General features: G+C 41.9%; 2 protein-coding genes across 2 annotated transcripts in view; both read left to right on the top strand.

Moving 5' to 3' along the window:
- Positions 1-26,817, top strand: part of ABI3BP (ABI family member 3 binding protein) — a 302,067-nt gene that overhangs the window by 63,546 nt on the left and 211,704 nt on the right. Inside the window, exons 3-4 of the mRNA XM_065423543.1 lie at positions 15,562-15,630; positions 20,176-20,308. Coding sequence (XP_065279615.1) covers positions 15,562-15,630; positions 20,176-20,308 — 202 coding nt within the window. The remainder of the gene's footprint in view (positions 1-15,561; positions 15,631-20,175; positions 20,309-26,817) is intronic.
- Positions 8,447-8,626, top strand: LOC135893895 (small ribosomal subunit protein uS14). Its single transcript, XM_065421859.1, has one exon. It carries the CDS (start codon positions 8,456-8,458, stop codon positions 8,624-8,626), a length of 171 nt encoding a protein of 56 aa, XP_065277931.1. The 5' UTR covers positions 8,447-8,455.

Genomic DNA, 26,817 nt, shown 5'->3' with positions numbered 1-26,817 from the left:
TCCCACCAAACACACACCCTTCTTTAAAAGCACCCACAGGCAAAAACAAAAGTCAGCGCCTTTGACCCCAGGTTAGGAATTGTTGAACCCTGGGTCTCAACCTGGGGCTCCAGTGTCTACACTGCATTATTGGGACTGAGTCCAACCACCCATACCCCAGACTCTATACTGCCCTCCCAAAATGTGTCCACTCTAGCCCTTTTGTTCGTGGTGCAGTGTAGGGAAAACTTGATTGTCCACCATATTTGATTGTCCAGAGGACAAATAAAATTGACCTGTGGAGTTGTGGGATACTTTTGATGGACTCCCAGAGCACAAGTCCAATCGGGCTGTGTCTACACTCCAAAGCAATAGGGTTTGAACCTTGGGTCCTGACTTGACTCCGGCTCAGACTGTCCACCCCCATGAGGTTTTGGGACCCTGGGTTAAGGTGAACTGTGTGTAGACAGAAGGGGAGTTAGGTATGAGCCTCAGTTCGAGCCCTGGGCTTATACTGTAGTGTACATGGGCCCTGTTGTAGATAGTAGCAAGTTAGATCAGTCCTCTGAGGCTGTGTCAGGGACCGAAAACCAAATCTGAGAGCATAAAGTAGGCTTATCATGTAAACACTGTTATGCTTTCTGGAGTGGCTCATGACCGAGTGTGCCAACTTCAGAGCAGACTGTCAAGGAGCAGGCAGAGACCCCAAACTGGTTGTGTGTTCTATAATTAGATTTCAAATGTGAACTCCTAAAGCAATATAACAGTATTACCATGGAGTCACAGACAGTCCCCTTGTGCATTCCAGTCTATCTTGCCACCTAGGCAAGGAGGACTTAGTGATAGATGGTAATTTTTCACCAAAGATCACAAAATATTCAGGTTGCTCCTGGTCCCAAGAGACTAGTCACTTACCCCAGGTCAGTTTGTACCTTAGATCTCTCACCAAAGACAATGCTTGTAGCCAATCCTATAGTACATTATCTAGGGATTTATTAAGTAAGAAAAGAAATGAGAGCGTTATTACAAGGTTAAAGCAGGCAAACATATAGATCCAAATGAGTTAGTCTATGGTTCTAAAGGTGACAGAATTGTAGTAATCTGTGGGCTCTGAATATCTTTTAGGGCTAACTCAGGTTGACCCTGGGGACCTCTGTTTCTGTTTCATAGCTCTGGCTTTGTGAGAGTCCAAACAGCAAAAGAGATGGAAAAATTTTCTCGTCAGCTGTTTTTATTTCCTTCTTCCAGAATTCAAGCTAATCGAGTGAGCCCTTTTACACACAGCCTCTTCATGGCTGTGAAGGGGCAATTAACGAAGTCTTTGTATTGTGATGTACCACCATGACCCTTCTTGATGGTCAGGAGACGATCCCTCCTCACTGGGTTCACAGATTGAGAGCAAGCATTTTTTACAGTTATAAAGCAAAAATTTAAATGTTACCTTATAGCATGTGATAAAGAAATTGTGAGATTAATGCATGCAGCAATTTACAAGCATTTCATAAAGACTAAACACTTTGTTTTAAGTTCAATACCCATCTTAACCATACTAACACACAGGGGAAACAGACTGGTTTCCAGCAATGAATTTATCAGTGAGTAGCTGAGACCTAAAGCCTTGGCAAGAGCTGACACCTGGTTTGCCAGCATCACAAACAAACTATTAATTTGTCAGTTCTTTAAACACAAATATGCTCACTCATTAAACGTGGCTTTAATGTCCAGTCTGTCATTCTTATGTACCATGTTTTTTTCCTTAAAAAACCCCCCAAAACCAAAAACAAAACACCACTACAAGAAAGAAAAAATGCAATAAAGTTTGAAGATGTTAGCTAATGTAATAGTAACTTAAAAGCATATCTATAAGAAGTTAATTATTATTAATTCTGTAAGCACTGGAAATTTAAGAGTTATATCTTTTAAAAGTCACAAAAATCAGGTAGCAGGGACCAACATTCAGAACAGATAATATTCTGCACTAGAACTTTCACATGAACTCTGCACACTTGATTACCTTGCAGTTCAAACTCTAATAAGGGCCACGAAACATGCTATTTATGATATGACATAGCTGTGAATCTTTGGCATTGTTGCTAGAGAGATGCTTAAAATATTCTGATTCTGAATTCATTTTAAGGATTCTTTGAGAGAGTGATTGAAAATAGTGAAAAACAACATTGGCAGCTTGACAGGCCAACTAGCAAAACCAGATGAATGTGTATGAACTCATCTTTCACTGTTATAGAAATGGTTACATCATCGTCTCTCACTATACATCCAGTTCCTGTAAAGAATACCTTTTCACTCATTGTTTATTTGTTTTTGGTTTAGTTCTTTTAATATTTGAGTATTTAGGGGATTTTCCAAATATTTTCAGAGGCTGTATGTTACAATTTTTAGTTATGTCTGGCAAGTGCACATAGTAAAGAGAGAATCTCTGAGTAGTAGTAGTTAGTGTGTGATTGAAATTAACATTACTGAGTCTTAATGAGTTTGATGTTGGTTTGCTGGGAGACAGAGGGACTGAAGTGGATTTTGGGGAAAAATTAGGAACTCTTCGATCACATCCCTAATGTTCTCTATAAAATTACTAGAAGTTCTTGTAGGACTGCTGTATGTTGTTTATATATATTTTTTCATTTCGTAGATGATGTATATGTTAATGCTACAATTGATTTTTAAAGACTTTGGCTGGATTCCAGACTTTGTTACACTGATGTAAATTGACTCCAGGGGAATTACTCCATATTCACATCAATCCCTTATCAGCACTATATCATGTTCTGTTTAATAGGTCTTGGGGTTGGCATACCAAATGGACATGGCATGTGGCTGCTTCAGGATAAATGTTATCTAGTTTATGAACATCATTGGAAAGTGAGGGTGGCAAAATTGGTTGCAATGTCAACTGGTGCATTGGTATTCTCTCTTCTAAACATACTGTGGTTGGCAACTGCACTGCTACATTTGGATTTTGTTTTCCCCTGAAGTATTATAGCTTTACAAGTGCTATTTGCATTGTCCACTAGTTCCATTATCCATTGTGGGCAGAGCAGAGGACAATATAGTTCAGTACTACAACCCCGTGAAAGGTACCACTGAAAGGTAAAACCATTTTGGCAGGGCTTTGGAGCTGTGCTCTGCCTCTGCTCAAGCTCCAGGCAAAAACTTGCAGCTCCACTGCTCCGGAGCTGCTCCGCGCTCCAGCTCCAGGCTCTGCTCCAAAGCCCTGCATTTTGGTGCCCATTTGGCAATAAGAGAATCGTTTGTGCTTTAGCAAGGAGAGCAGCTGGCACTGAATCTCAAGAACGAAATATGTTTTAAACATTTAGGCTATACTTTAACTTACTTTTAAGAATAGTGGCATATATTTATACGAAGCTTTTCATCCAAAATTATCCTCCAGTCAGTGCTTTATTAACTGCCTGTATGGGAATCACTCAAATACTACTGAAAGGTAGTGGGTGAAACACAAGAGCCATTCCACACCAGCCCTGTGTAGCAGGTGATTAGGAGTGTAGGAGAAATTTAGGGAGGCAGAATGCAATTACCCAAGTTGGAATTACTCCACCTCTACTTCTATGAAAAGTGCCACAGGATGCTCAAAAATCATGAGTGAACAGGTCCTTGGTTTTGTATCTCAGGGTACATCTATACTGCAGTAAAAAAACCATGGCACCAAGTCCCAGAGCCTGGGTGAGGTGGCTTGGGCATGTGGGACTATAAAATTGCACTGTAGACATTCGGGCTGAGGCTGGAGCCAAGGCTCTGAGATCTCACCTCCCTCCAGCCCAAGCCCGAACATCTACACTGCAATTTTTAGTTCTGCAGGCTGAGCCCTGCAAGTCCGAGACAACTGACCCAGGCCAGCTATAGCTGTTTCATGGGTTTTCACTGCAATGTAAACACACCCTCATTGGCAAGACAGGCACTGTCTAATTGTAAGTTACAGGACAATAGAAGTACAGTAGACATATATACTGAATTTTTAAAACAGAACTCAATCCTGCTCCTGTTGAGTCAGTGACAAAAGTCCTTTGGTATCAGTGGTGCTGAATCTAGCCCATAGCTGACAGCGACTTACAGGTCAGGCTCCAGGCTCCCAGCGCAGCAAGCAGGTGCCTGGCGTGGAGGGAAGGACCTGCCGCCGAAGAATTGAAGAATAAAGCGGCACGGTGGAGCTGCCACCGAAAGTGCCACCGATCGCAGGTTCTTCTTTTTTTCCCACCGCTTGGGGCAGCAAAAACTCTGGAGCCGGAGCTGGCCCTGGCGACTTACGTAGTGATGGATGAGGACTGCAGGCACAATTTGAAAACCTGTATCTTCATACCAATCTGAGTTATCATCTGTGAAGTCTGAACTTCATTAAAGTTAAGTGAGAGTTCATATGACATCCTAAATAGAAAGATTATAATTAACATGGATGTGGGACAAAACAAAAGCTGAAATTTAGTATTTAATATTTTTTCCAAAGTTGTTCCATGAAACAAAACAGTAGGAAGGTTGAAAACTTAACTTGGCAGTGAACAAAACTTGGCATCTGTCAGAGATCTTGGTCTCCTCTTTCTTTGCTGTTTCAAACCTTCACTTCACCTGGACTGTGTTTGTTTGATGCTACCTTAACTCCTATTTTAATGTTTTAATACATATTGTGGCTTGCTAATTTTCTTCTATTAATTTGAAAATGAAAGTATCCTGCACTCAGGTCATGTCCTAACTCGTGTTTGTTTGGTTTTTAATGGATGGAAAGAACTGGATCATTTAACAAATATAAGTAAGACCTTAAGGGAAGATCAGATTATTAGTTTTGGTCTTTGTCTTAAGCCCATGTGCAAAATTTTAATGTTTCAAGGGACCTAGGTTCCAGAAATTTTTGATTTTTTTTTCCCGCAAGGCCATAAAACACATTGAAGTTATGTAAAAAAGATTATATTGTCCCAGAATGAAGAATAGTTGAGCAACTACCTCTGTCCTGTTGAATCAATAGAAACTTGTCATGAATTCATGAGACAAGGAACTGTTCAATAACACATGGACAAACCTTTATTTAAAATAATATCTTTCTAAAGATTGGAGGTTTCGTTACATGAAAATTTGCTTGGTGAAATAGATCGATCAGCTCGTAGAGTGGCTGTCTCCAAATCAGTCTTCATTTGGGCAGATGGCAAAACATACTAAATTCAGTAAAAAAAAAAATATATTAGTACCCATAAAATATAACTCAGGGTACACCCTAAACTGAATGAAATTTTTAAATTCTTTAGACAATTTTACTAGAATTTAACGTATTTTCCATGATTTGTTGTCTTTAATTTCGCATAGGCCAATATACTTAAAACTTGAGATGTTTAAATGGAATCAAACAAAAGCCATTGACTTCTGAAAACAGGATTTTTGCATCTGAAACAGGACCAGTGAATGCAAGTTAAGGTTGCATTTTCTAGCATTCTAGAAAGGAAGTAGTTTTTCTGATCAGTTATCTGTTAAACAAGAGCAGAGGGATATACAGCATTTCATGCTCAGCTGCCAAAATAAAGGCTTGTTTGGATCTAACAATTGTTGATTTCAAGCCAGCTCTGCTTTAAAATGTCATATTTAGCTATTAGGTATTGGAGTACGAAATTCTGGTGGATGACTGGAAGATTAAACTCTCTCTCATTCAATCCCCTTCCTAGAAATCTACCATTCTTGGATGTAGCTTCTGGTGTGGTTTAAAACAAACAAACAAACAAACAATCCAGCTGAAGCTGGATCCTAAACTTAATATAGAAGAAATGTTGTACTGACAAGAGTTGTGTCTCAAGTCCAATGAAGGATAAGGGGCCCAATTCTCAGCTGCCATAAAATGGCATAGCTCCATTGAAGTTGACTTGGGAGTTACAGGTGTTCAGTTCCTTTCAAAATTTGGCTCAGCTATGCTGAAGATCTCCAAGGTAATTGAACAGACTGTAAATGTGTTATGAATCATTTTCTTGCAAATGTATAGGTATCCTGTATACCTCCCTGTGAGAATTTGGGGTTAAGTAGGCTTTGAAGAAGAGAGCAGCCTTTAGGGTTCTTGCTATTTAGCTTGTTATTTTTGAGCCATTCTTCTACTGTATATAAGTAAAAATGGATTATTTAACTGCAGGCCTCATAAAGGGATGTATTACTATGTTAGTAGGGTTTTTTTGCAGTATGTTAATGTTCAGTATAGCCATTGGACAATTGTTCACTGGCCCCGAAAGTGAATTGGTTGTCTCAGTCCAACAATTGGTTTCCACGTCATGAAAAATCATCACAACAATTCCCATCAATATGTATGTGTGATGGTTTGTGAAATCTGTATAAAAATTAATTCTGATTGATTCTAGGACCTCTGTGTATAACTAACCCTAAGTGTGTATTGAATCAATCATTTGCTGACAGGGACCATGTCATGTATCACACACCCTGTCTGGAAGTAGCTACAGGAAGAAGTAGTTGTTAACATGGAAGGAAGGTGGTTACCCCAGGTTGCCGGCGGGGAGAGAGATGTTGGAATAATAGAAATTCCTCAACAGAAAAGGAGAACAAAGGAGGAGGATGTTAGACGCTGCTGTGAAGACACATGCTCTCTGAGCTAGGGAAATCATTTGGCCACCCAACCTGAATGAGCTAGAGAACTTGTTTCAGGGGCACAGAGAGAGAATATGAAGGCTGAACAGGAGGAGAGAAGGGTCCTGGCACCCTGAAGGGACTGACCAACAACCGCAAGGGCTTTCGGAGTGGTGAGGACACCGGAGAGAGGGTTTTTGTGAGCAGGTTTTGTTGGTTTTGGTTGGATTTGTAAGTCTCTAGGCTTTCTTCTAGGAATACAGTGATCATATGTTTAATAAGTTACTTTGCAAAGCTTTGGAGTTTATTGCTGTAACTGTTACATGTCCCTGAAGGGTTAATATGTAACCAGGGGTGACTACATTACTGGGGAGATTTGTTGGATTCAGCACTGATCTTGGGGCCTAGGACAGCTGGACTTCCAGGAAGGGATACTAGTCTGGGCGTCTGTACCCCAGGACTGAGCTTGAGGATATGTCTACACAGCAACTGAACACCTGTGACTGGCCTGTGCCAGCCAACTCGGGCTCACGGGGCTTGGGCTGTGGGGCTGTTTCATTGTTATGTAGACTTCCTGTGAGGTAGGAGGATTCCAGAGTCTAGGCTCCAGCCCAAGCCTGGAAGCCTACATAGCAATGAAACAGCCCTGCAACCTGAGCCCTGTGAGCCCGCGTCAGCTGGCACAGGCCAGCCACATGTCTCCAGTTGCTGTGTAGTGTGACAGATTCAGACAGAAGAATATAAGAGAGTGTTGGAAGGCAGGTATATCAGCCTTCAGAATGAGCAGGTCCCTGTTCCCTGGATAGCCAAACAAAGGCTACTCCAGACCAATTAAGACACCAATTAACCAGTTAAGGCCATTAGGCTAATGGAGACAGCTGGAACCAATAAAGGTCCCACTTATACTGTTTAAAAGCTCTCCTTCCAGTGCCCTCCAGGAGTCCGAGGTGAAAGGAACTGGAGGAGAGGAAGCATTGCTGAATCCTGAGGTAAGGATGAAGCTAGGAAGAGGGGACCACGGGGAAAGTGGCCCAGGGAATCAAAGTGGCGTCAGTGGTGAAGGGAAAGCCACCAACAGCTGCTACCAATAGGGTCCCTGGGCTGGAACCTGGAGTAGAGGGCGGGCCCGGGTCCCATTACTCTACAGAGCTCCTCTGGAGAAGGGAAGCAGGACTCGGTCCAGGCAGGAGGCTGAACTGCACCTACTGAGTTCTCGGGAGCAACAGAGACTGTGGGGTATTCCCCCTTCCCATCTCCCATACTGGCCGGTGATGAAAGTAACTCAATAGGCTGTGACTCTTGCCGCTACACTGAGAAAGGGAAGTCACACTGGGGCCTTACTGAGTTTCTGAGGCCACCGAATCCACCCAGAAGCACATGACCCACCAGTACAGGCTCAGAATTTTGTCACAATAGATATACCCTGAGAGGCCAGGGCCAGAGACAATGCCTGGATGTTGCTAAATCTCAGTGGGATTAGCAGCATGCAGGTCCTAATGTTTAGATCTAAACAAATCAGTCTGGTGAGTGTCCATCAAGGGGAGCATAACCAGGTAGGTGACAGTGCTTTTCAGTAACACAGAAGCCAATGATTCAGTCAGCGTGAAGACTCAATAACCTTCTCACTCAAATGGGAGAAACATTAAATTACAGCACAGGACTGGGAGTCAAGAACTCTAATTTCTAATCCTGGCTCTGCGGTAGACTGTGTGAAACTGAGCAAGTCACCCTGCCTTTCTACACTTCTGCTTCTCCATCTGCACAATGGGATAATACTTCCCTACTTTACAGGAGTATTTTAAGGCTAAATTAATCAATTTATGTGTAGTGATTGTTTGATGGCTTTCATCAAACAGCTGAAGAATAATAAGGTATCTGAACCTGATGAGCAGCGGGCAGGATGGGTCACCAGCAGCTCTACTGGAGCCACCCCAGGAAGTTCGGCCAGGGCTCCCGCTCGTGCCGCGTGTGCTCGAACCGCCACGGCCTGATCCGCAAGTACGGGCTGAACATGTGCCGGCAGTGCTTCCGCCAGTACGCCAAGGACATCGGCTTCATCAAGTTGGACTGAACCTGATGGAATCCCTGTTAAAATCTTCAAAGAAGGAGGAGAAGAACTGGCTCATCAGCTTACATCTTAATCGTCAAGATTTGGAATTAAGAAGAAATCCCAGCTGATTTTAGGGATGCCATGATCATCACTGTCTTCAAAGAAGGACACAAATCGGATTGTGGAAAGTATCAAAGAATCGCCCTGTTGTCCATTTCTGGAAAGATTCTTGCCAGAATCCTCCTCACCTGCTGCTTCCCTTGGCCAAGGAAATCCTCACAGATTCACAGTGTGGATTCAGACCATCTCGAGGTACCATCAACATGATCTTCACTGCCCACCAACTTCAGGAAAAGTGCCACAAGCAACATCAACTTCTGTACATAGTCTTCATCAACGTCATGAAAGCATTCATCTCCATCAATCGTGAGGCTCTGTGGAGAGTTCCTAAATTTGGATGCCCACCAAAATTTGTTGCCACCTTCCAATCCTCCACAGCAACATGTCTGTGATGGTCATCAGCAATGGATCCAAAACGGACCCCTTCCTAGTCAAGATAGGAGTCAAGCAAGGCTGTGTCATCACTCCAAGCCTTTTCTCCAGCTTCCTTGCTGTCATCCTCTGTCTCATTGCTGACAAGCTCCAGGCTTGACATCCAATACAGAATGGATGGCAAGCTTTTCAACGTCAATCACTTTCAATCCAAGACAAAGACTATCACTAAATCAGCTGCTGAACTCTAATATGTGGATAACTGTGCCCAGTGCACCCACTCAGAAAAATCTTCAAAAAACAATCAGCACTTTTTCAGAGGCCTAACTCAGCCTCATGCTTAACATCCAGAAAACTAAACTACTCCACCAACAGGCTCAGAATCACCAGGATCCTGCTCCTGTAATGCAGCTCAATAAAGAGACCATGGAGAACGTTGAGGACTTCCTTTACCTTTGCAGCTATCTGTCACAGAAAGTTGACGTTGATGAGGAAATTCAACACTGCCTTCAATATACCAGTGCAGTTTTCAGATGCTTGAGAAAACGTGTCTTCAAAGATTGTGATATCAGGAATCAAACCAGCTTCTCGTGTACCAGGCCGTTGTTGTTCCTGCTCTCTTGTATGGTGCTGAAACCTGGGTCATGTACAGTAGACACCTCAAGGTTTTTGAATGATACCATCAACAGTGCTTCCGAAAGATCTTCCAAATCAAGTGGGATGACTGACGCACTAAGCCAGAATCTGCAGCATTGAAGCTATGATCATCCGCCGCCAACTTCATTGGGCTAGTCATGTTCTTCGAATGCCAGAAAATCTACTCCTGAAGCAGATAATGTTCTCACAACTGAGCCATGGTCGACAGTCCAGGGGTGGGTAAAAAAAGCGCTTCAAAGACTCCCTCAAAGCCAACATGAATTTATGTCAATATTGCACATCTTCATGGAAAATCCAATCCCTCGATTGATCAAAATGGAAAAGGACTTTGTGGCAAGGATGCCAGTATTTTGAAATCCAACGGAGACAACAGGAAATGGAGAAATGGAAAGGGAGGAAAGAACGTGCTGCAGCCCAGTTTAACAATCCAGATCTGCCCCTTCCACTGGGAACTGTCTGTGCCAACTATGACAAGATCTGTGGATCCCAGATTGGTCTCATTAGCCACCTGCAGAGCCCCCAGCGATAACTGGCCATCGTTTTATTGGACGACAGTCATCCTCGAACTCCAAGGGATTGCCAACAATGGTGCTTGTATACTATGTTGATTGGCACTGTACACATAAATACAAATAAATTAAATAAACTATGATCTTGTACTCTTACATATGCAGTAAAATGTTTGGGTCTGCTCCATAACCTCTCCCAAGGATATTTCTATATTATTATATGTTTTGTCAGCACAGTTTAGACCTGGATTTTAATGTTGTCTGGACTGCAACATGAACTTTATTGTCTGATTTAAATTGTTCCAGTTTCATAATCATTGAACTTGATGAGGATGAACATAATAAAATACAATGTTGACTTAAATTTAGTTTAGTAATTTTGGCTCTAATGTCAGACAATTGGTTCCTAGCCCTATCCATTATAACAAAAAAAAATCCCTTTATTTTTCAAAAGTGCTTCCTTTTAAAATAGTGTTATCAGGGAAATGAGTTCATTGGAAAATGTGGCTATGCTCTATTCTTCACATGGAGTGTACTTGCCAACCTCCATGAAGGGTGAGTGAACAACGCCCAACATAACACATTTTTTCTGAGAACAGATTTCAAATATAGAACAGAAAGAGATTATAAAACCGACAACTGTTTATAAACATTAGATTTTTGTGATCTTTGGTGTGTAGGGGGAGGGTGGGTAGAAGAAGTTTATGCTTTTTGAATAAACCCTTCATTATGGTAAACCGCATCTATTATGTGTTGCTGCACATACTATTCCAGACTCTTCTCTAATCTCACAAATTGAGTGTTTTTTTCTGCTCAGTATTTGTGGGAGACCCCCCAGGATTAACCCCAGGTTGCTTCAGGAGATGGTGGAAAACTGGCAGATCTAAACAGCCTTGATAACACATTTCAGGTAGCCAGTAGGCCTTTTATTAATAAAAATGCTGACATGTGGTGCATTCCAAGGAGCAACATTTGCTCTTCATGAGCCAATGCAAAGTAAGGCAAGACTTAAAAACAAGTTTGTGGGTGTTAAGGATTCCATGGCACTTCATACAAGAATAGAGGGCAATGTGATCTCTCTCTCACTTGAATATCCAGTAGAGGATTGAGTTGGGAGAACAGGAAACCAAGTCAGTATTTTCAAGGTTTGGGGTGTTTAAAATTAGCCCCTTAAATTCTGCTACTGTTCTTTGTCTTGCTCAGCCACTAACTGTGTGATCTTAGGCAAAGTCAGTGAGGTAATATCTTGTATTGGACCAACCTCTGTTGGTGAGAGATGAGCTTTCGAGCTACACAGAGCTCTTCATCAGGTCTGGGGAAAGGAACTCTTAGTACATTCCCTGACCTGAAGAAGAGCTCTGTGTAGCTCGAAAATTTGTCTCTCTCACCAACAGAAGTTGGTCCAATAAAAGATACTGCCACAACCACCTTGTCTCTTGGATAACCTGGGATCAACATGGCTACAACAACACTGCATGATCTTGGGCAAGTCATTTAGGCTTAAATTGTCATGTGCCCACTAATTTTGGACACCCCTGTTTTGGCTGCCCAACTTGAGAAACCCATGGGTGTTAAGAACCTCACAGTTCCAGTTGATTTCAGTGGGAGCTATAGGTGGAAAATCCAGGCACTTAATATCTTGAATTGAGCACCAAAAATGAAGTCTTTTGAAAATGTAAGGCCTTAATCTCTCTTCTCTGAGTTTACCCATCTGTAAAATTTCATATTAATAATACTTACCTCAGAGCTATTGTGGTGTTTAAGGAACTAATGGTTTAAAGAGTTTGAGATTGTTAGATAAAGGCAGTACCATAACTTTTTCTCATTAATAATAATTTTCAAATATCAAAAATGATTTGTTTCAAACTGTGTGATGAATGAAGTTTTGGGTTAGTTCCTGTTTAATTTTCACTACATTTCTGATTCCTGATTGAGGTTTTGTGTACACTGAAAATTTGCATCAGTTATCTAAAATTGATTTAAAATCGATCTTGTAAAATCACTTCAGATTCCTAATGCAGATGGTGTTAAACCAGATTAACTTTACTGCATTCAGTTTCTTTTAATTCAGATACAGTCTGAACCCATTTAAAAGCAAGCATTAAACTAATTTAAGTACATCTATGTTACGGGTTTCCACCTATTTAACTGTATTGATTTAATTAAATCAATTAAAAATCCGTGCAACTTTTCCAATACAGAGAAGGCATCAGATGTGGTATTCTAAGATTCTGTCTGCACCTCCCTGCACACTTTAAAAAAAAACAGTTTTTCCCTGGCCCTTTTTTATGTACTTATGTAGAACACCAGTGAAAGTTCTTCTCTGTGGTTTCTTTTAATTGCAGTACTGCTTTGTAATGCATAATGATTGTATCTTATAGTAGCACAATGAATTTTATGTTGACACCCATATTTAAAATTATAGGTAAAACAATCCAGATCAATTTACTGTGTTGCCAAATTCTGCCCTCAAATATGCCTACCCAACTCCCATGATTTCTGTTAGACTTGTGCAGACATATCTGAGAGCAGAAAGGGAAATTAAATGTTTTAAAGGTGTAGAAAGATTGGTTTATCTGATCTCTGATGTCTCAGGAATAAGGAAAATCTCTATTTTCCTTCCTTTTTCTGAAGATAAGTTTCCCAAAACTATTAACGTTCCTCCCCTCTGAACATTGTTTTAATCAAATAGTTTATTATTCTAAGCAGTGGGGTGAAGTTATCTGGCTTTCACTGCCAGAAACATCACTTGAACTGCAGCCTCTCACAACATGAGTTTATGCTCTTTGAGGTTGTATCAAACATACTGAGAATTTGTTAGCCTGGATATAAAAATAACAGCAAGGCTTGATTTTGCTTCATTTCATTGTTTCCTATGAAGAGCAATATTTCCAAAGATTTTACAGGCTGGTTCTCAATCAATCCAGCCAGCCAGCAAATGACTCTGACTCTTGAAAACAGCTGTAGTTCTGATTTGCAACTCTAGCTTTATGACAACGTAATGCTACTCTAGCAGGGCTCAGTTTAAAAACAAAATTCTCATCTGCTTCAAACACTTTGATTTTATTTAGTGGGCTAATGGCTACGAGATTTGTTTTTGTTATTTAAATGTAGCATCTTTAGCCATTATAACAAGGTGCACTGTATATTAAAAAAATAAAGTGGGGTTAAGATTGAGGCTATGTATCTTTCACTTAAGGATAAAATTTTTATGAGAACTTTGTAGTTTTCTAAATAAAATAAATAAAAATAGAAAACCAGGATATTGAGTGTTAAGATTAAATTTAAATAAATGTAAACATTTGAAAGTATGGAAAATGCACATTTGGCTGACAAGAAGATTGCTAGCAATAGCCCAACTATCACATTAAAACTATTATTTGTATTATAATAGTAGCCAGAGATCCTAATAAAGATCTGTGCCTGTTGTACTACGCATAAGATGTAGTCCTGGCCCAAAGGAGCTCATAATAACACTACTTGCATTTATCTAGTGCCTTTATCCAAAATTATCAAAGCATTTAACAATTTAAACCTCATAGTATCTCTTTGAGAGGGGTAAGTAACACATTTAATTTTATAGAGGGGGAACTGAGGCACATGACAAATGACTTGCTCAAAGTCCAAATTCAGTCAGTGGTGGAGTGGAGAATAGAACCGAGCACGTCTTACTCCCACTGCTTTGCAGTGGCTGCTAGATCATCAAGTATTAAATGATTAAATATCAGTCTATGCGCTTATACTCTGGTTTAGTTAAAGTGGAAAAAGGCATTCTTACTCTGGAATAAGTTTGTCCACATGGGGACTTACACTGGTATAACTATAGCAATATAATTTTGCCTGTATAATTATGCAGGGGAGTTTCACCAAGTAGACAATCGTTGAGCCACAGTGGTTTCCATCCCCTCTCTACCACTTACATGCACGTGACTAGGATTGCTAGGTGGGGGAGCTTCCAAGGTAACCTGTGAAAGTCCTCTGCTCCAGGAAACTCCACTTCTGTAGCAACAATAGTCATCAGACCCTCAGCCTCTTGACATCTTAATGAATATCCTCACTCAGGGCATGTCTATACTAGAATCTTAAGTCGACCTATGTTAGGTTGTCAAGACAACCAATGTAAGGAACACAGTGTCTACACAGACCCTGTGTCGCCCTAACTACGCCAACATAAGCTCTACACCTCTTTTGGAGGTGGAGGGCAGGTCTACACTACCGCTTAAGTTGATCTAACTTATGTCGATTAGGGATGATTAGGGAACTTACGTCGATTAGTGCCCTCCACTCCCCAAGCATTGCAATTTTCGCACTGTCCACACCAACGCTATGTCAGTGGGAGATGTTCTTCCGCCAACATAGCTTGTCTCCAGCCGACATCGCTTACGCTTCTTGCCAAGGTTGAGTAATTATGCTGATGGGAGAGCGTTCTCCAGTTGGCATAGTGCGTCTTCACCAGACATGCTACAGGGGCACAGCTGCATTGACTCAACTATGCCGATGTAGACTTACCTGGAGTTATGTCTTCGGTGTAGTAGGGCACTTACGTCGGCAGGAGCAAGGCTGTAGTGTAGACACTGACATAGTTAGGTCGACATAAGGTGTCTTATGTCAACCTATCTCTGTAGTGTAGACCAAGCCTCAGTATCACAGGTGCTGACTTTTTTATTTTTCCTGGTGAGTGCTCCACCCCCGCTCTTCTTCCCTGAGATCCCGCCCTCACTCCCCCTCTTCCTGCCCTCGAGCACCTCTCTCCAGCTGCCAAACAGCTGATCGGTAGCCCCGCCATACAGATGTGGCTAGTGAGTGCTGAGCACCCCCTGTTTTTTTCCCCGTAGGTGCTTGAGCCCCGTAGCACCCACGGAGTCAGTGCCTATGCTCAGAATCCTTTGGATTCCATCCTCTACTCCATTCCCTGCCCTATCCTGCTGCTTCCCTTTCTGTCATCACCACTTCTTACTTTGCTCACTTGTTCCATCTGTAAGCAAATAACATGTAGCCCTAGTAGAGTAGCTAAAAACTTTGTATCCCATCACCTTGTACCCTGCTTCCTCTCTCTTTTGGAATGTCTGTTTAGATTGTAATTTTTTTCATGTAGGGATATGTCTTTTGTTTTTTTAAATCTCTCTAATAGTGCCTAGAACGTTTTTGGATTGTCGATGAATAAATCATAGACCGGAAAAAAATTACAGAAATTGTTAAATCTTAATTAAATATTTCACTATTCACCAGGAATAAGTAATTGATCATTTTTAAAAACAAATTGTGAATTTAAACTAATTACCAAATTGTTATTTCCAGATGCCGAGCCAAGATACTTGATTACGGTGCGACCTGCACCCATTCCAAATCACAAGAAAACCTGCTCAGGTACTGTAACATTATCACATTTTGTATATACAGTCAAATCAAGACAGAATATTGTTTTTATTTAGTGTGTCTGAAAGAACCAAATTTTCTGATGTGGATGACCAAATCCAACATTTGTGTGATTAAAATAAAAATGTAGGCATGTACATCTACACAGTAGTCAGTCATGGATGTTCTGATTAAGAAACCTAGATGCAGTTTTTGGAGGTCCTTCTTTATAATAAGTTCTCATTATGAAAACTGAGATTTAACATATTTCTTTTTTCTAGAATATGGGGATCAAAAATGCATATGAAAAGTTGACGTAGCTAGTGGGAACATTGATACACAGTTATAAACAATGGATTCGGTCTTGAAATGTACTGATTTATAATCTTTGGAATTCTTGGGTTTGGGTTGGATAGGAGATTAATGTTTTATAATCTCCCCAAAATGCCAGTTAGGAATCTTTCTCCCGTAGAAATTTTAATGCATTCCATTGATAAAGTAAAGGGTCTTTACATATATATATTATGAGAGACACCAACTTTCACTAATACACGTGCTTAAGGGAAAGGATGGTTTTCTTGCTAAAGCTGCAAGTCTGGTAATAAGGAAATCTGAGTTCTGTTTCTGGCCTCTGCTACAGATTTCCTGTATGACCTTTAGCAAGTCATTTCAGCATTCAGTAATTTAGTTCCTAATCTTAAAATGGAGCTAACTCTCTGCTTCACAGGGGTGTGGTGAAGAATAATTGATTGATTGATGTTTTTAAAGTACTTGAGATCTTCAGATGGAACTTGTTTAATGATCTGTATTTTTTTGGGCCTAATATATTTGTCAGGGCCCTTGAAGGCATGAAGCAATATTTTTCTCCATTAGATGCACATAGAAAATACTTGATAACAGATTGCTATTTAACAGCTATTCAGGTACAGTATTTAAAAAAATAAACTGCCTAAAGCCATGGTTTAGGATTATTAATTTTAATAGCTGCTTCAGTCATGGGGAATTTTAATTGGATCATTCCCACTAGAGATGGACCTGAACCAAACTCCCTGATCAAACACTGCTAAGTATGCATAACTTTGGATTCTGGTCCAAACTTTGCAGCTGACCTCTTTCTCTCTAATGGGCTAGGCCACAACTCCAGATGCAAGCAGTCTTGATCTCTGGGGAAACTTAGTTCTGAAACTTGCATTCTCTCATTCTTAACATTGTCACTACATAACTTAAATTAACATTGGCACACTCAGCAATGTCACAATCAAATATTTTTTAACTAGGGTTGGGAGAACTAATTTAGATAAAATAACATCCTCGAATTTCAAGCATTACTGCTTGTCCTCTTGTTGTAAAAGCTTTGTTTATTTGACAAATAGTAGTTAAAGACTGTGGCGACGAGAGAAGAAAGGAAACAGAACGCCTGGTCTGTGGTAGCCAGAAAGCCAAAAAAAAAACCCCAGGGACTTTTCCCTGAGGTTTTTATTCTTTCTACTTCCCTGCTTACAACACTTCTAACTGGTTAAATTCTTGCGCATAGAAGAAGCATACAGTGTACAACAACATAAGATAACAAACCCATATCTTGTGCACGTGAAAGCCAGCTGCGAGGGTGATGATCAAGTCAGCCAGTAAGTTTCCTAATCACAGACGCTGGGGTGAAGGCCACTCCTGCCTCGTAGCCACAGACACAGTGTGCCGCACCTGTGAGCTGACGATTCGGGAGCTATGCGTCCCTACAAAAGACATTCCCTGCTCTTGAAAGATAGACATAGAAAGGACAAAATGTACTGGGAGACAATGAGCAAAGGTGAAGTTAATGACATTTTTCCCCCCTTTCCCTTCTCTCTTCAAGTGTTAAGTTGAAGAAGGCATTGGACTGATGCGAGTTAGTGCTTGTGTGGACCTCAGGGAAGAAATGAGTCTTTATGATGGTCACATGGTCTCTTGCACTTCTGTGACACTGCGTACCAGACTTCGTCTCCAATACTTGCAGGATTGGCTGAAGCTAGTTTGCACGCTTGTAAAGCTTGAGTCCAGCTTCCCAGAGCTCAAAGAGAAATTATAATTACTTTAGAAGGTTCAAATTGCTTTTCTATTAATGAAAATGTCTGTTTCAACATATAGCAAGGCTTCTCTATAGTATATAATAAATCAATAATTAAAATTTATATATATATATAAAATATAAAAAACCACAGCAGTTACAGATGAAAAATGGACTTTTCTCTTCTTGTATTTCCATGTTCATGTGACCCTTGGTTCCCCAGAAAGCAAATTTAGAGAGTGATTTCATTGTAAACAGGATATGTGCCAAAAAGTTTGACAAATAAATGAACTATGAAAACAACCCCCCCAAAAAACCCTATAAGAAAACAGGGAGACTGGGGAATCTAGCCTACACATCAGGCAAATGTTTGGAGTTTTGCCTTTCTTTTTAAAATGTTGTACATTACATCACAGCACACTTCATCTAAATGGGGAAAAAAATCCCACTTTTTTCCTGTGAATATGCTCCCAATCAATGTAGTGTAAAACACACATACTACAGGGTTTTCCAACTACCTGCAGACTGCTTGGAAAAGCAAATCTCGCTTCCTTGTGGACTTACTGGGAAATCCCGTTAGAGCACAAAACCACTTCTTAACCCTTTGGAGGTATCATTGATAAAGAGGTGAGGAACTCCTACCAGTGGCTGACTAGCACTTCCAATTTAAGGATCAAGAGGCATGAACAGAGAACTGAACCAAGATTTTTGCCAGGCAATGCAGAGCACTACCCTCTAGATCATTGCACTAGCCTCAGGCATTAGCTTTTAAAACTTTATTTAAAAGTTCTTCATCTTTGTTTTATTGTATCCTCCTTCTCCATGGAAGTCGCATAACAGTCCCCGCCACCTCCTGTCCAGGGCAGAAAGTGATTCACTGAGGGGAGCAGAGCAGGCAGCTGCTATCCAGGGCAGCAGCAGAACCATGGCTGGCTCCAGGGCCGGCTTTAGGCCAATTCCACCAATTCCCCCGAATCGGGCCCCGCGCCTAAGAGGGCCCAGTGGCAGGGCCGCCCAGAGTGGGGGGCAAGTGGCAGAGAATTCCTTCCCTGGCTAGAGGCACCTTTTTAATTTTTACTCACCTGGCGGCGCTCCGGAACTTTGGCGGCAGGTCCTTCAGTGCCGCCGAAGACCCGGAGCGAGTGAAGGACCCTCTGCCAAAGACTAGGAGCGCCGTACGGTGAGTACAAACCCCACGTGGTTTTTTTACATGTTTGTTTTTTTAAGTCATCCCTGTCGGGGCCCCGTCGAAACTGTTCGAATCAGGCCCCGCAATTCCTAAAGCCGGCCCTGGCTGGCTCAATTCCCTGAGGAGCCCATGGGGGGTACAGAGTGAAGCAGACTAGAGTTCTTTGCCTTCCCTCCCCCCGGCCAGAACCTCTCACTCCTGCAGGCTCCAGAGTTTTTAAAATACATGAGCACCGACTGGCCAGGTGTCTGGGCTAGAGCAGGCAGCAGTGGGGACAGCACGCAGGTAGCACCCAGCAGCCAGGGAGGAGAGGAGGGGAAGAGCAGCATGCTGCTGCTGGGTTGGAGCTGGGCTGCACTCCCTCATCTCTCCCTGACCACCTGGGACTCCCTGCATGCTTTTTCTGCTGCTGCCCTGGGCAGGCCTGGACACCTGGCTGGCTGCAGCCCCACACCACCCTGATAAGCACATTGTGCCCCCCCCCAGAGGGGCATGCACGCCCCACAGTTTGGGAACCTCTGATCTAGAGGGATGATTGCACCACTGTGTTCAGAGTAAAACTAAATTGCAAGTATTGTCTAAGAGATGAGGAGTTAAATTACCTGATTGGTGAGGGACAAACCTCGCCAGACAGAGGCACCACTCAAGGCTTGTCAACAATCTTAGGGTACGTCTATACTTACCCGCTGGTTCGGCGGCAAGCAATCGATCTTCTGGGATCGATTTATCACGTCTTGTCTAGACGCGATAAATCGATCCCGAAAATGCTCGCCGTCGACGCCGGTAATCCTGCTCCGCGAGAGGAGTAGGCGGAGTCGACGGGGGAGCCTGCCTGCCGCGTGTGGACCCGCGGTAAGTACCTTTAAGTTTGAACTAAGATACTTCGACTTCAGCTACGTTATTCACGTATCTTAGTTCGAACTGGGGGCTTAGTGTGGACCAGCCCTTAAGTGAAATAATTTTGTAAGGTTTTGTTTTATTTCAGACCTGGTGAAAAGTACTGCAGTCAACATTAAATCATTGCTGCGCATAACTCATTATTACTGATGATCTTTGCTAGGGATATATGGAGAAATATTCACTTGGAAATTGAATATTCTTTCTCATAATTAAAGAGAAGCATGTGCCGGGGGTGGGGAGGTGATCCCTTCAAGTCAGGATTGAATTCACTTGCATTATACCTTCCCTTTGAATTTAGAAGAGAGATTAAATCATAATTCTTTCATTCTCTTAACCAGCCACAAATATCTCCCCCTGAATAGAGAGAACCTAAGTGTAAGTAGAATTGTCTGTATGTTTCTTATACATATGTATACTTCTTATACAGGTAAGACCAAGACTCAAAAGCCTCTCCAGCTGGTGATTGGCACTTTGACCCCGACCTCTGTTTACCTGTCCTGGGGCATCCTAGTCAATCCACAGCATGACTGGACTGCAAAGAGTAGCTGTGCTAGTGACAGGTAATACACCAAAAAACAGGTTAAGTGAAAATAATGCAATGTTTTATTAACATTTAAAAGAAAAGGGTGTGAAGGTAAGTGGCTGACCAAATTCTGCCAATAGCATGACATAATTGAAGCAAAGGTTCTCTTCTGTATGTGTAAATCAGCAATTAGCAAGCACTTTCTTGCCTAAAGTTCTGATTTAGGCAGGTGTTTACATGCCAAAGTGCTGATCTTGTGATTTCACTGTAGGTCGTTTATGTTGTAGAGCCACAGCGCCTGAGTCTTATCTCAGTTACACTGGTATAAATCAGGAGTAACTCTACCGAAGTCAATGGAAATATGCTACTGTAAAACTGGTCAAATGAGTAAAATTAGTCTTCATTGAAGCACTGACAGAAGAAAGAACAATTCAATTTTGTAATTATACTTTATTTTTGTTTCCTGTATTTAACCTTTTGAATTTTATGTGTATTTATATTGCAGTATACATAGAAGCTAAGAATTATTAGAATTATACCTATTTAACCCCCTTCCCCCCCCCAAAAAAAGTCTTTTGCTTTATGGAATTTTGTGTTCCATGCCAACTACTAACGTGAGAGAGTCAGCATGTCAGAAAGCCTGGCATATTCACAAGGTGGAATTTCTAGAGAGGTCAGAGAGTCAGTAAGTTTGTCAACTGAGCAGGCCATAAAGTTGTAGGCTATGCTCAGCAAATGAATAAAATTCATATTTTCTTGTAGGTATGAAAATATATGCTTCTTCCAGATCTCTCCTCTTGGTGCTCCCTTTATATCCTCCCACTTATGTTATGAGATAGGGATAAATTCTGCCCTCTTTTACACCTCATGTAACTTCATTGCCTCTTCTTGTGCTTGGAACAGTTTCCCTATTAATAGGTACCAGATAACCTCCTTATCCTCCTTGAGATCCCTCCTTATAACCCTCTTCTTTTGCTTAGCTCCCCGACACTCATAACTGTGACATCATCTGCTCGTACTCTTGTAGGTGATCCTTTGTTGTATCTTTCTAAATTAGGACCCAGTTAGTCTCCCAGTGAAGCAAATACGAAAACGTATTGATGTCAACCCACTGGACCAGCCTTTAGGGCATCATCCAAGACCATTAGAGCCAATGGGATCTTCCAGTTAATTCCAGTAGGCTTTGGATCAGGACCATGCAATAGAAAGTTTCTTGGGGAAGGGATCTTACCTTTCTACATATTTTTAAAGTGTCATGCATACTTATGGTATAAAATATGCAATTATAATGGAATATAAGAAATAATACTATTAAATATAAACAGATTATTTATATTTATTTTTAATGGAATCATTCTTCATGATGCAACTAAGCCCAACTTCATGCAACTCCGCCCACAGCTTAAAAAAAGAAAAGGATGGCGCCTCACTGTGGGTTTAATGTTGCCTTTTTAATCCCAGGACAGGAGCAAATCCTTTCACATTGTTAGTGACCTCTAATACTGGCTGATTTAACAAAAGATTCTAAGACTTTCTTCCATGTTTTAATTTTGTGACACCTTTTTGACCAGGGATTACACCCTTGCTACATGCCTGGGCAGCAACCATAGCCATAGCACAAACTCTGCAACTGAAAGGAGAGAAAGATGTTGTACACCTCTACCCCGATAGAACGCTGTCCTCGGGAGCCTAAAAATCTTACCGCGTTATAGGTGAAACCGCGTTATATCGAACTTGCTTTGATCTGCCGGAGCGCTCAGCCCCGCCCCCCCAGAGCGCTGCTTTACCACGTTATATCCGAACTCGTGTTATATCAGGTCGCGTTATGTCGGGGTAGAGGTGTAGGTACAAGCAGCTAGGAAAAGCATGACACATGGTTCCCTGCATCCTTCAGTCCACCCTCTTACTTCCCCCCAGTGACTGACAGTATTTTTCTTGGATCCACCTAGATCCAGACATTAAAATTCATGCTTCCTAGCAGTCCTGTCCTAGGTCTTAGAGTTAGTCAGTTATTTCTATCCGCTCACCATTTACTGGAGTCAAACCATATTTACATCTACAGGCAGTCCTTGGACTTACGGTACAATTGGTTCCTGAAAATTGTGTCGTAAGTTGAAACATCGTAACTCGGAACCGCAATCCACTCCATTGCGGGACCGAACGTCATAAAGTTGAAACCAATGTCGTAAGTCAAATCAGGGTGTCAATTCAGTAATGTCATAAGTGCTATTTGTCATAAGTCGAACATTGTAAAATCAAGGTCTGCCTGTATTTTTTTCCCATCCTATGGTGCAATAAACTCACTTGTAACACATCCATTTCTCAAGTCATCACAGATATGTCTACGCTGCAGTGGAAACACAAGCTCAGACTCTGGGTTGGACCTGGGATCCTAGGACCCTGTAGGGTTGGAGGGTCTGAGCTGAAGTCAAGCCAGGACCCAAGGTTAGAACCCTATTGCTTTGCAGATTCAGCTCACCCCCACAAACTTAGATCCTGGGAGTCCTCTAAAAGTATCTCTCAATCACATGGGCCAACTTCCTTTGTCTTCTCTATCCCAAGAATCTCCAGTTGACTCCAGGGGAAACAGAAGCAACTCCCATTGGTTTAGTGCAGCAACTTGGTGAGTCAGCATTTAATCCTTCCATTATCTTCTGACCACCAAGGTGCAAACACACCATCAGAAAGCCTTCTGTGTTTGCAATGGACACTGACAAAAAGCAGCCTTTTGCAAAGCGTTCTGCTTCATGGTCACAGGAACACAACCAGATTTTGGTAAATTTCTGGTGTGAGGTCAGCAAAACAGTGGATTTTGGTAAGAGTAGCAGGAACAGCCGCACCATCAGAAAAATAGCAACGAAATTGGCAGCATTGCAAATATACTGGACCGGTGACCAGTGCAGGGAGCAGATTAAGCTTCTCAAGACTGAATACAGGAAAACAAGGGACCAGAACGGCACCTCAGGCAACTTGCCGACATCATGTCCGTTTTATGAGGAATTTGACCAGGTGCTGGGCTCTGCTCGCAGCCTGGAGCCAGTGGTAGTGCATGATGACCCTGTCAGCCAGGATGGTGCCCTGCTGGCCCCAGAATACAAGTTGGGCACTGATGGGAGCCAGCAACAGCACATCCTGCAGCCAAACTGAGGAGCTGTTTGATGCTCTCCCCGACTCCTCCCCCTCCCCCCAAGGAACAGCCTGCTGCGGTGCCTGCAGCAGAATCAGATGGGACAGAAGTTGCCCTAGAGCCTGGTAAGTTTCTGGCTCCATTATGTTTATTAATATATGAATGGGAGGAATTTCCATTCTATGAGCCAATGAAAAAGTTATTAGAAGCCCCAGCTAGCACCATGGATCTGCTAATGGTGGATTGTGTCCCAGTGGTGTGGCTCCCTCCCCCCTCCCCACCTTCCACCACAGGGAGTTTAAAATGGCAACCGGAAAGTGCAAGCAGTAAAAACTCCTTGAAAGTGATTTTTTCCTGGAAATACCCATTAGGGTATTTCTGCTTCTTAAAAATAATAACCTTACACTGCCATACCTGTAAGTATGCCGATCTGTAACTACTCAGCGGTGTAATGAGCCGCCTGAAAACAGTGAACTGGGTGAGTGCAGGGAGAGGTGGAAATGTGGTCCATTTCAGGTAAAGGTAGCCTATGCGTCCATAGGTGACACAATCATTTGTGCCAGATTCAACTGGGGTTTGAAAATTTCCAGAAATGTGCCAGGGATGTAAGGGGGATGCCTATGTGCGTTGGCATGCAGTCATAACTGGCTAAGCCATATGGAAGCTAATGCAGCATCCTGATGATTCTCGGATGAATTCTGACCCAATCCTGGGTGCTGATAGATGCAAACTTTTCCTGAAGCAGGAACTCCAGATAGGTACTCAAATTTCGGGGAAGGGCATATTTTCCATGGCCACCTCAGGAGACATCATCCTTGTATTGAGGAAACAACAAGGAGTCTGGTGGGACCTTAAAGACTAACAGATTTATTTGGGCATAAGCTTTCGTGGGTAAAAACCTCACTTCTTCGGAGGTTTTACCCACGAAAGCTTATGCCCAAATAAATCTGTTAGTCTTTAAGGTCCCACCAGACTCCTTGTTGTTTTTGTAGATACAGACTAACATGGCTACCCCCTGATACTTGTATTGAGGGATAGCCGAAGAAGATTTAATACACAGTATATGTTTCTCTAGTTCCGAGCAGAGCTCAAATTTAACTGTATATAGTATAGTAGTCTCCAGTAAGTAAACTAAAATTGCTGTCCTGTGAGATAACTTACAAGGTTTAAGATCTCACAGCTATAAAATGTTAAAACAAAGTGTTAAAATGTCAGATTCATATAGAACAATTGCGATAGATATAAGGGTGATTCATAGACATTGCTCAGGTGCAGGGCTAGTAAAGCCAATAATCTCTATAAGAAAAAAGCATTTAGAAGTAGAGCTTTTGGAAAACTGTTCATTGGAATGATTTTCCAACTAAAAATTACCTTTTTGCTAAACTGAAATTTTCCACAAGAAAATCTAAATTTTACTGAAAAAAATTCAATATTATGTCAAGAAAAATCCAAACAATGGCTCCCTGGCTATGTCTGCCTTCTCAATTTCACTTTCTCCCAGTGAAATTAACAGAAGCTTTCCCGGAGGGCTGCCTCCCTTCCTCCCCACAGCTCTGGCAGCTGGTGAGGCAAAAAGCCCTACAGTCATAGCTCTCTACCTATGAGACTTCTGGAGCTGGAGAGTGTTGATGGTGAGGCTGAATACGCAGACTCTCTGCCTGTCGGGACCCAGAGCTTGCGGGTGGGAGGGAGGTGGGGAGACAGGGAGGTTGAGTGCCCAGACTCTGCCTCTCCAGCAGCCAAGCTGTAAGTCTCTTCCCAGCGGGCAGCCAGGATGCTAAAAAATTTCATTGCAGTTCATCTGAAATGGAATTTTTCTTTAGAACCCCTTCCATGAAAAACTTGGTGTTTCTGACAATTTGTCCGGTTTGAGGTGATTTCCCTCTCCCCCTCCCCCCGCAGAAATACTAATTTTTTGCAGAAAAGGGGTTCCCTTTTTTCTGCCAGCTGTGTTCACAAAGTTATCCAATAAATAACTCATTGATACCATTTTAAGAAGTATCAAAGTAAATATTGTTCAAGTGACTCACAAGCATCAGCTTTTATTTCAGGTGTAGGGTGACTTACTTTATAAAATATGTTTCTGAGATTTTTCACTGTGGCACATTCTAGCTACTACCAGATTTTGAAACACATAAAGCTAATCATTTGTGAAGTGTTAAGATTTCTGTGCAGTGGTTAACCTCTGTGCTGGTTACATGCAGTGTGTGGTAAATGTGATTTCTTAGCAAGAGGCGTGTATTAGAGTCCACATAAGGGGTTTTAATTTCTACCTTTGAATTATCTGAAACAGAGTCAGCGTTCAGTCTTAAATTTTACCATCTGACAGATGTCCGAATGGACATTAGGCTGTTATACAAATGTTGCATAATATAGGCTAGTTGCTTTGGCACCAGCTACTGGACACATCACTGACTCTAGAGATGGAAAACATATGGTAAAGCATGAGTTCATTGGCCAAGTTCATCCATTATGTAACTCTGTCAAGTTCAGTGGAATTACACATTGAATGAATTTGGCCCTGTGAGTAGCTGGCATGCTGGAGTATTGAATGAGTAGGTGCTTTATTCCCAGGGACATCGCTGACTTTATTGTCATTGTTTTATTACTTCCAGTGAATTTTGCATTCATGTTCTGCAGATACATGATGTTAATCATAACCCAAAAGTGTGACGGGCTGGGTCACAAAAACCCCTTTGGGACTGCCACCTGATGTGTTGAGACTACCTCTGAGCCCCTTTTCCCTGCCAGCTTGGGACTCCAGAACCTTGCCTTGTTTGAGTCAGACACGCTTGCCTGCTGCAAACACAGATCCAAGTCTGAACCACTTCCCCCACAAGCTGCAGGCTTAACAGAAAACAACTTAAGAAGTGCTCCTGACTCCAACACTCAGATACCCAGCTCCCAATTGGGACCAAACCCCAAATAAATCGGTTTTACCCTGTATAAAGCTTATACAGGGTAAACTCATAAATTGTTCACATTCTATAACACTGATAGAGAGAGATGCATAGCTGTTTGGTGTCCCCCGGTATTAATAGTCACTCTGGGTTAATTAATAAGTAAAAAGTGATGTTATTAAATATAAAAAGTAGGATTTAAGTGGTTCCAAGTAATAACAAACAGTACAAAATAAATTACCAAACAAAATAAAATAAAACACGCAAGTCTATGCCTAATACAGTAGGAAGCTAAATGCAGGTAAATCTCACCCTCAGAGATGTTCCAATAAGCTTCTTTGACAGACTAGCCTCCTTCTAGTCTGGGCCCAATCCTTTCCGCTGGTAAAGTCCTTGTTCCAGCTCAGGTGGTAGCTAGGGGATTTCTCATGACTGCAGCCTCCTTTGTTCTGTTCCACCCCCTTATATATCTTTTGCACAAGGTGGGAATCCTTTGTCCCTCTCTGTGTTCCCACCCCT

This window comes from Emys orbicularis, chromosome 1 (genome assembly GCF_028017835.1).
Source record: "Emys orbicularis isolate rEmyOrb1 chromosome 1, rEmyOrb1.hap1, whole genome shotgun sequence".
In the NCBI taxonomy this organism is placed as follows: Eukaryota; Metazoa; Chordata; order Testudines; family Emydidae; genus Emys; species Emys orbicularis.
The sequence above is the reverse complement of the archived record's forward strand: the minus strand, read 5'-3'. Positions and strand labels throughout refer to the sequence as shown.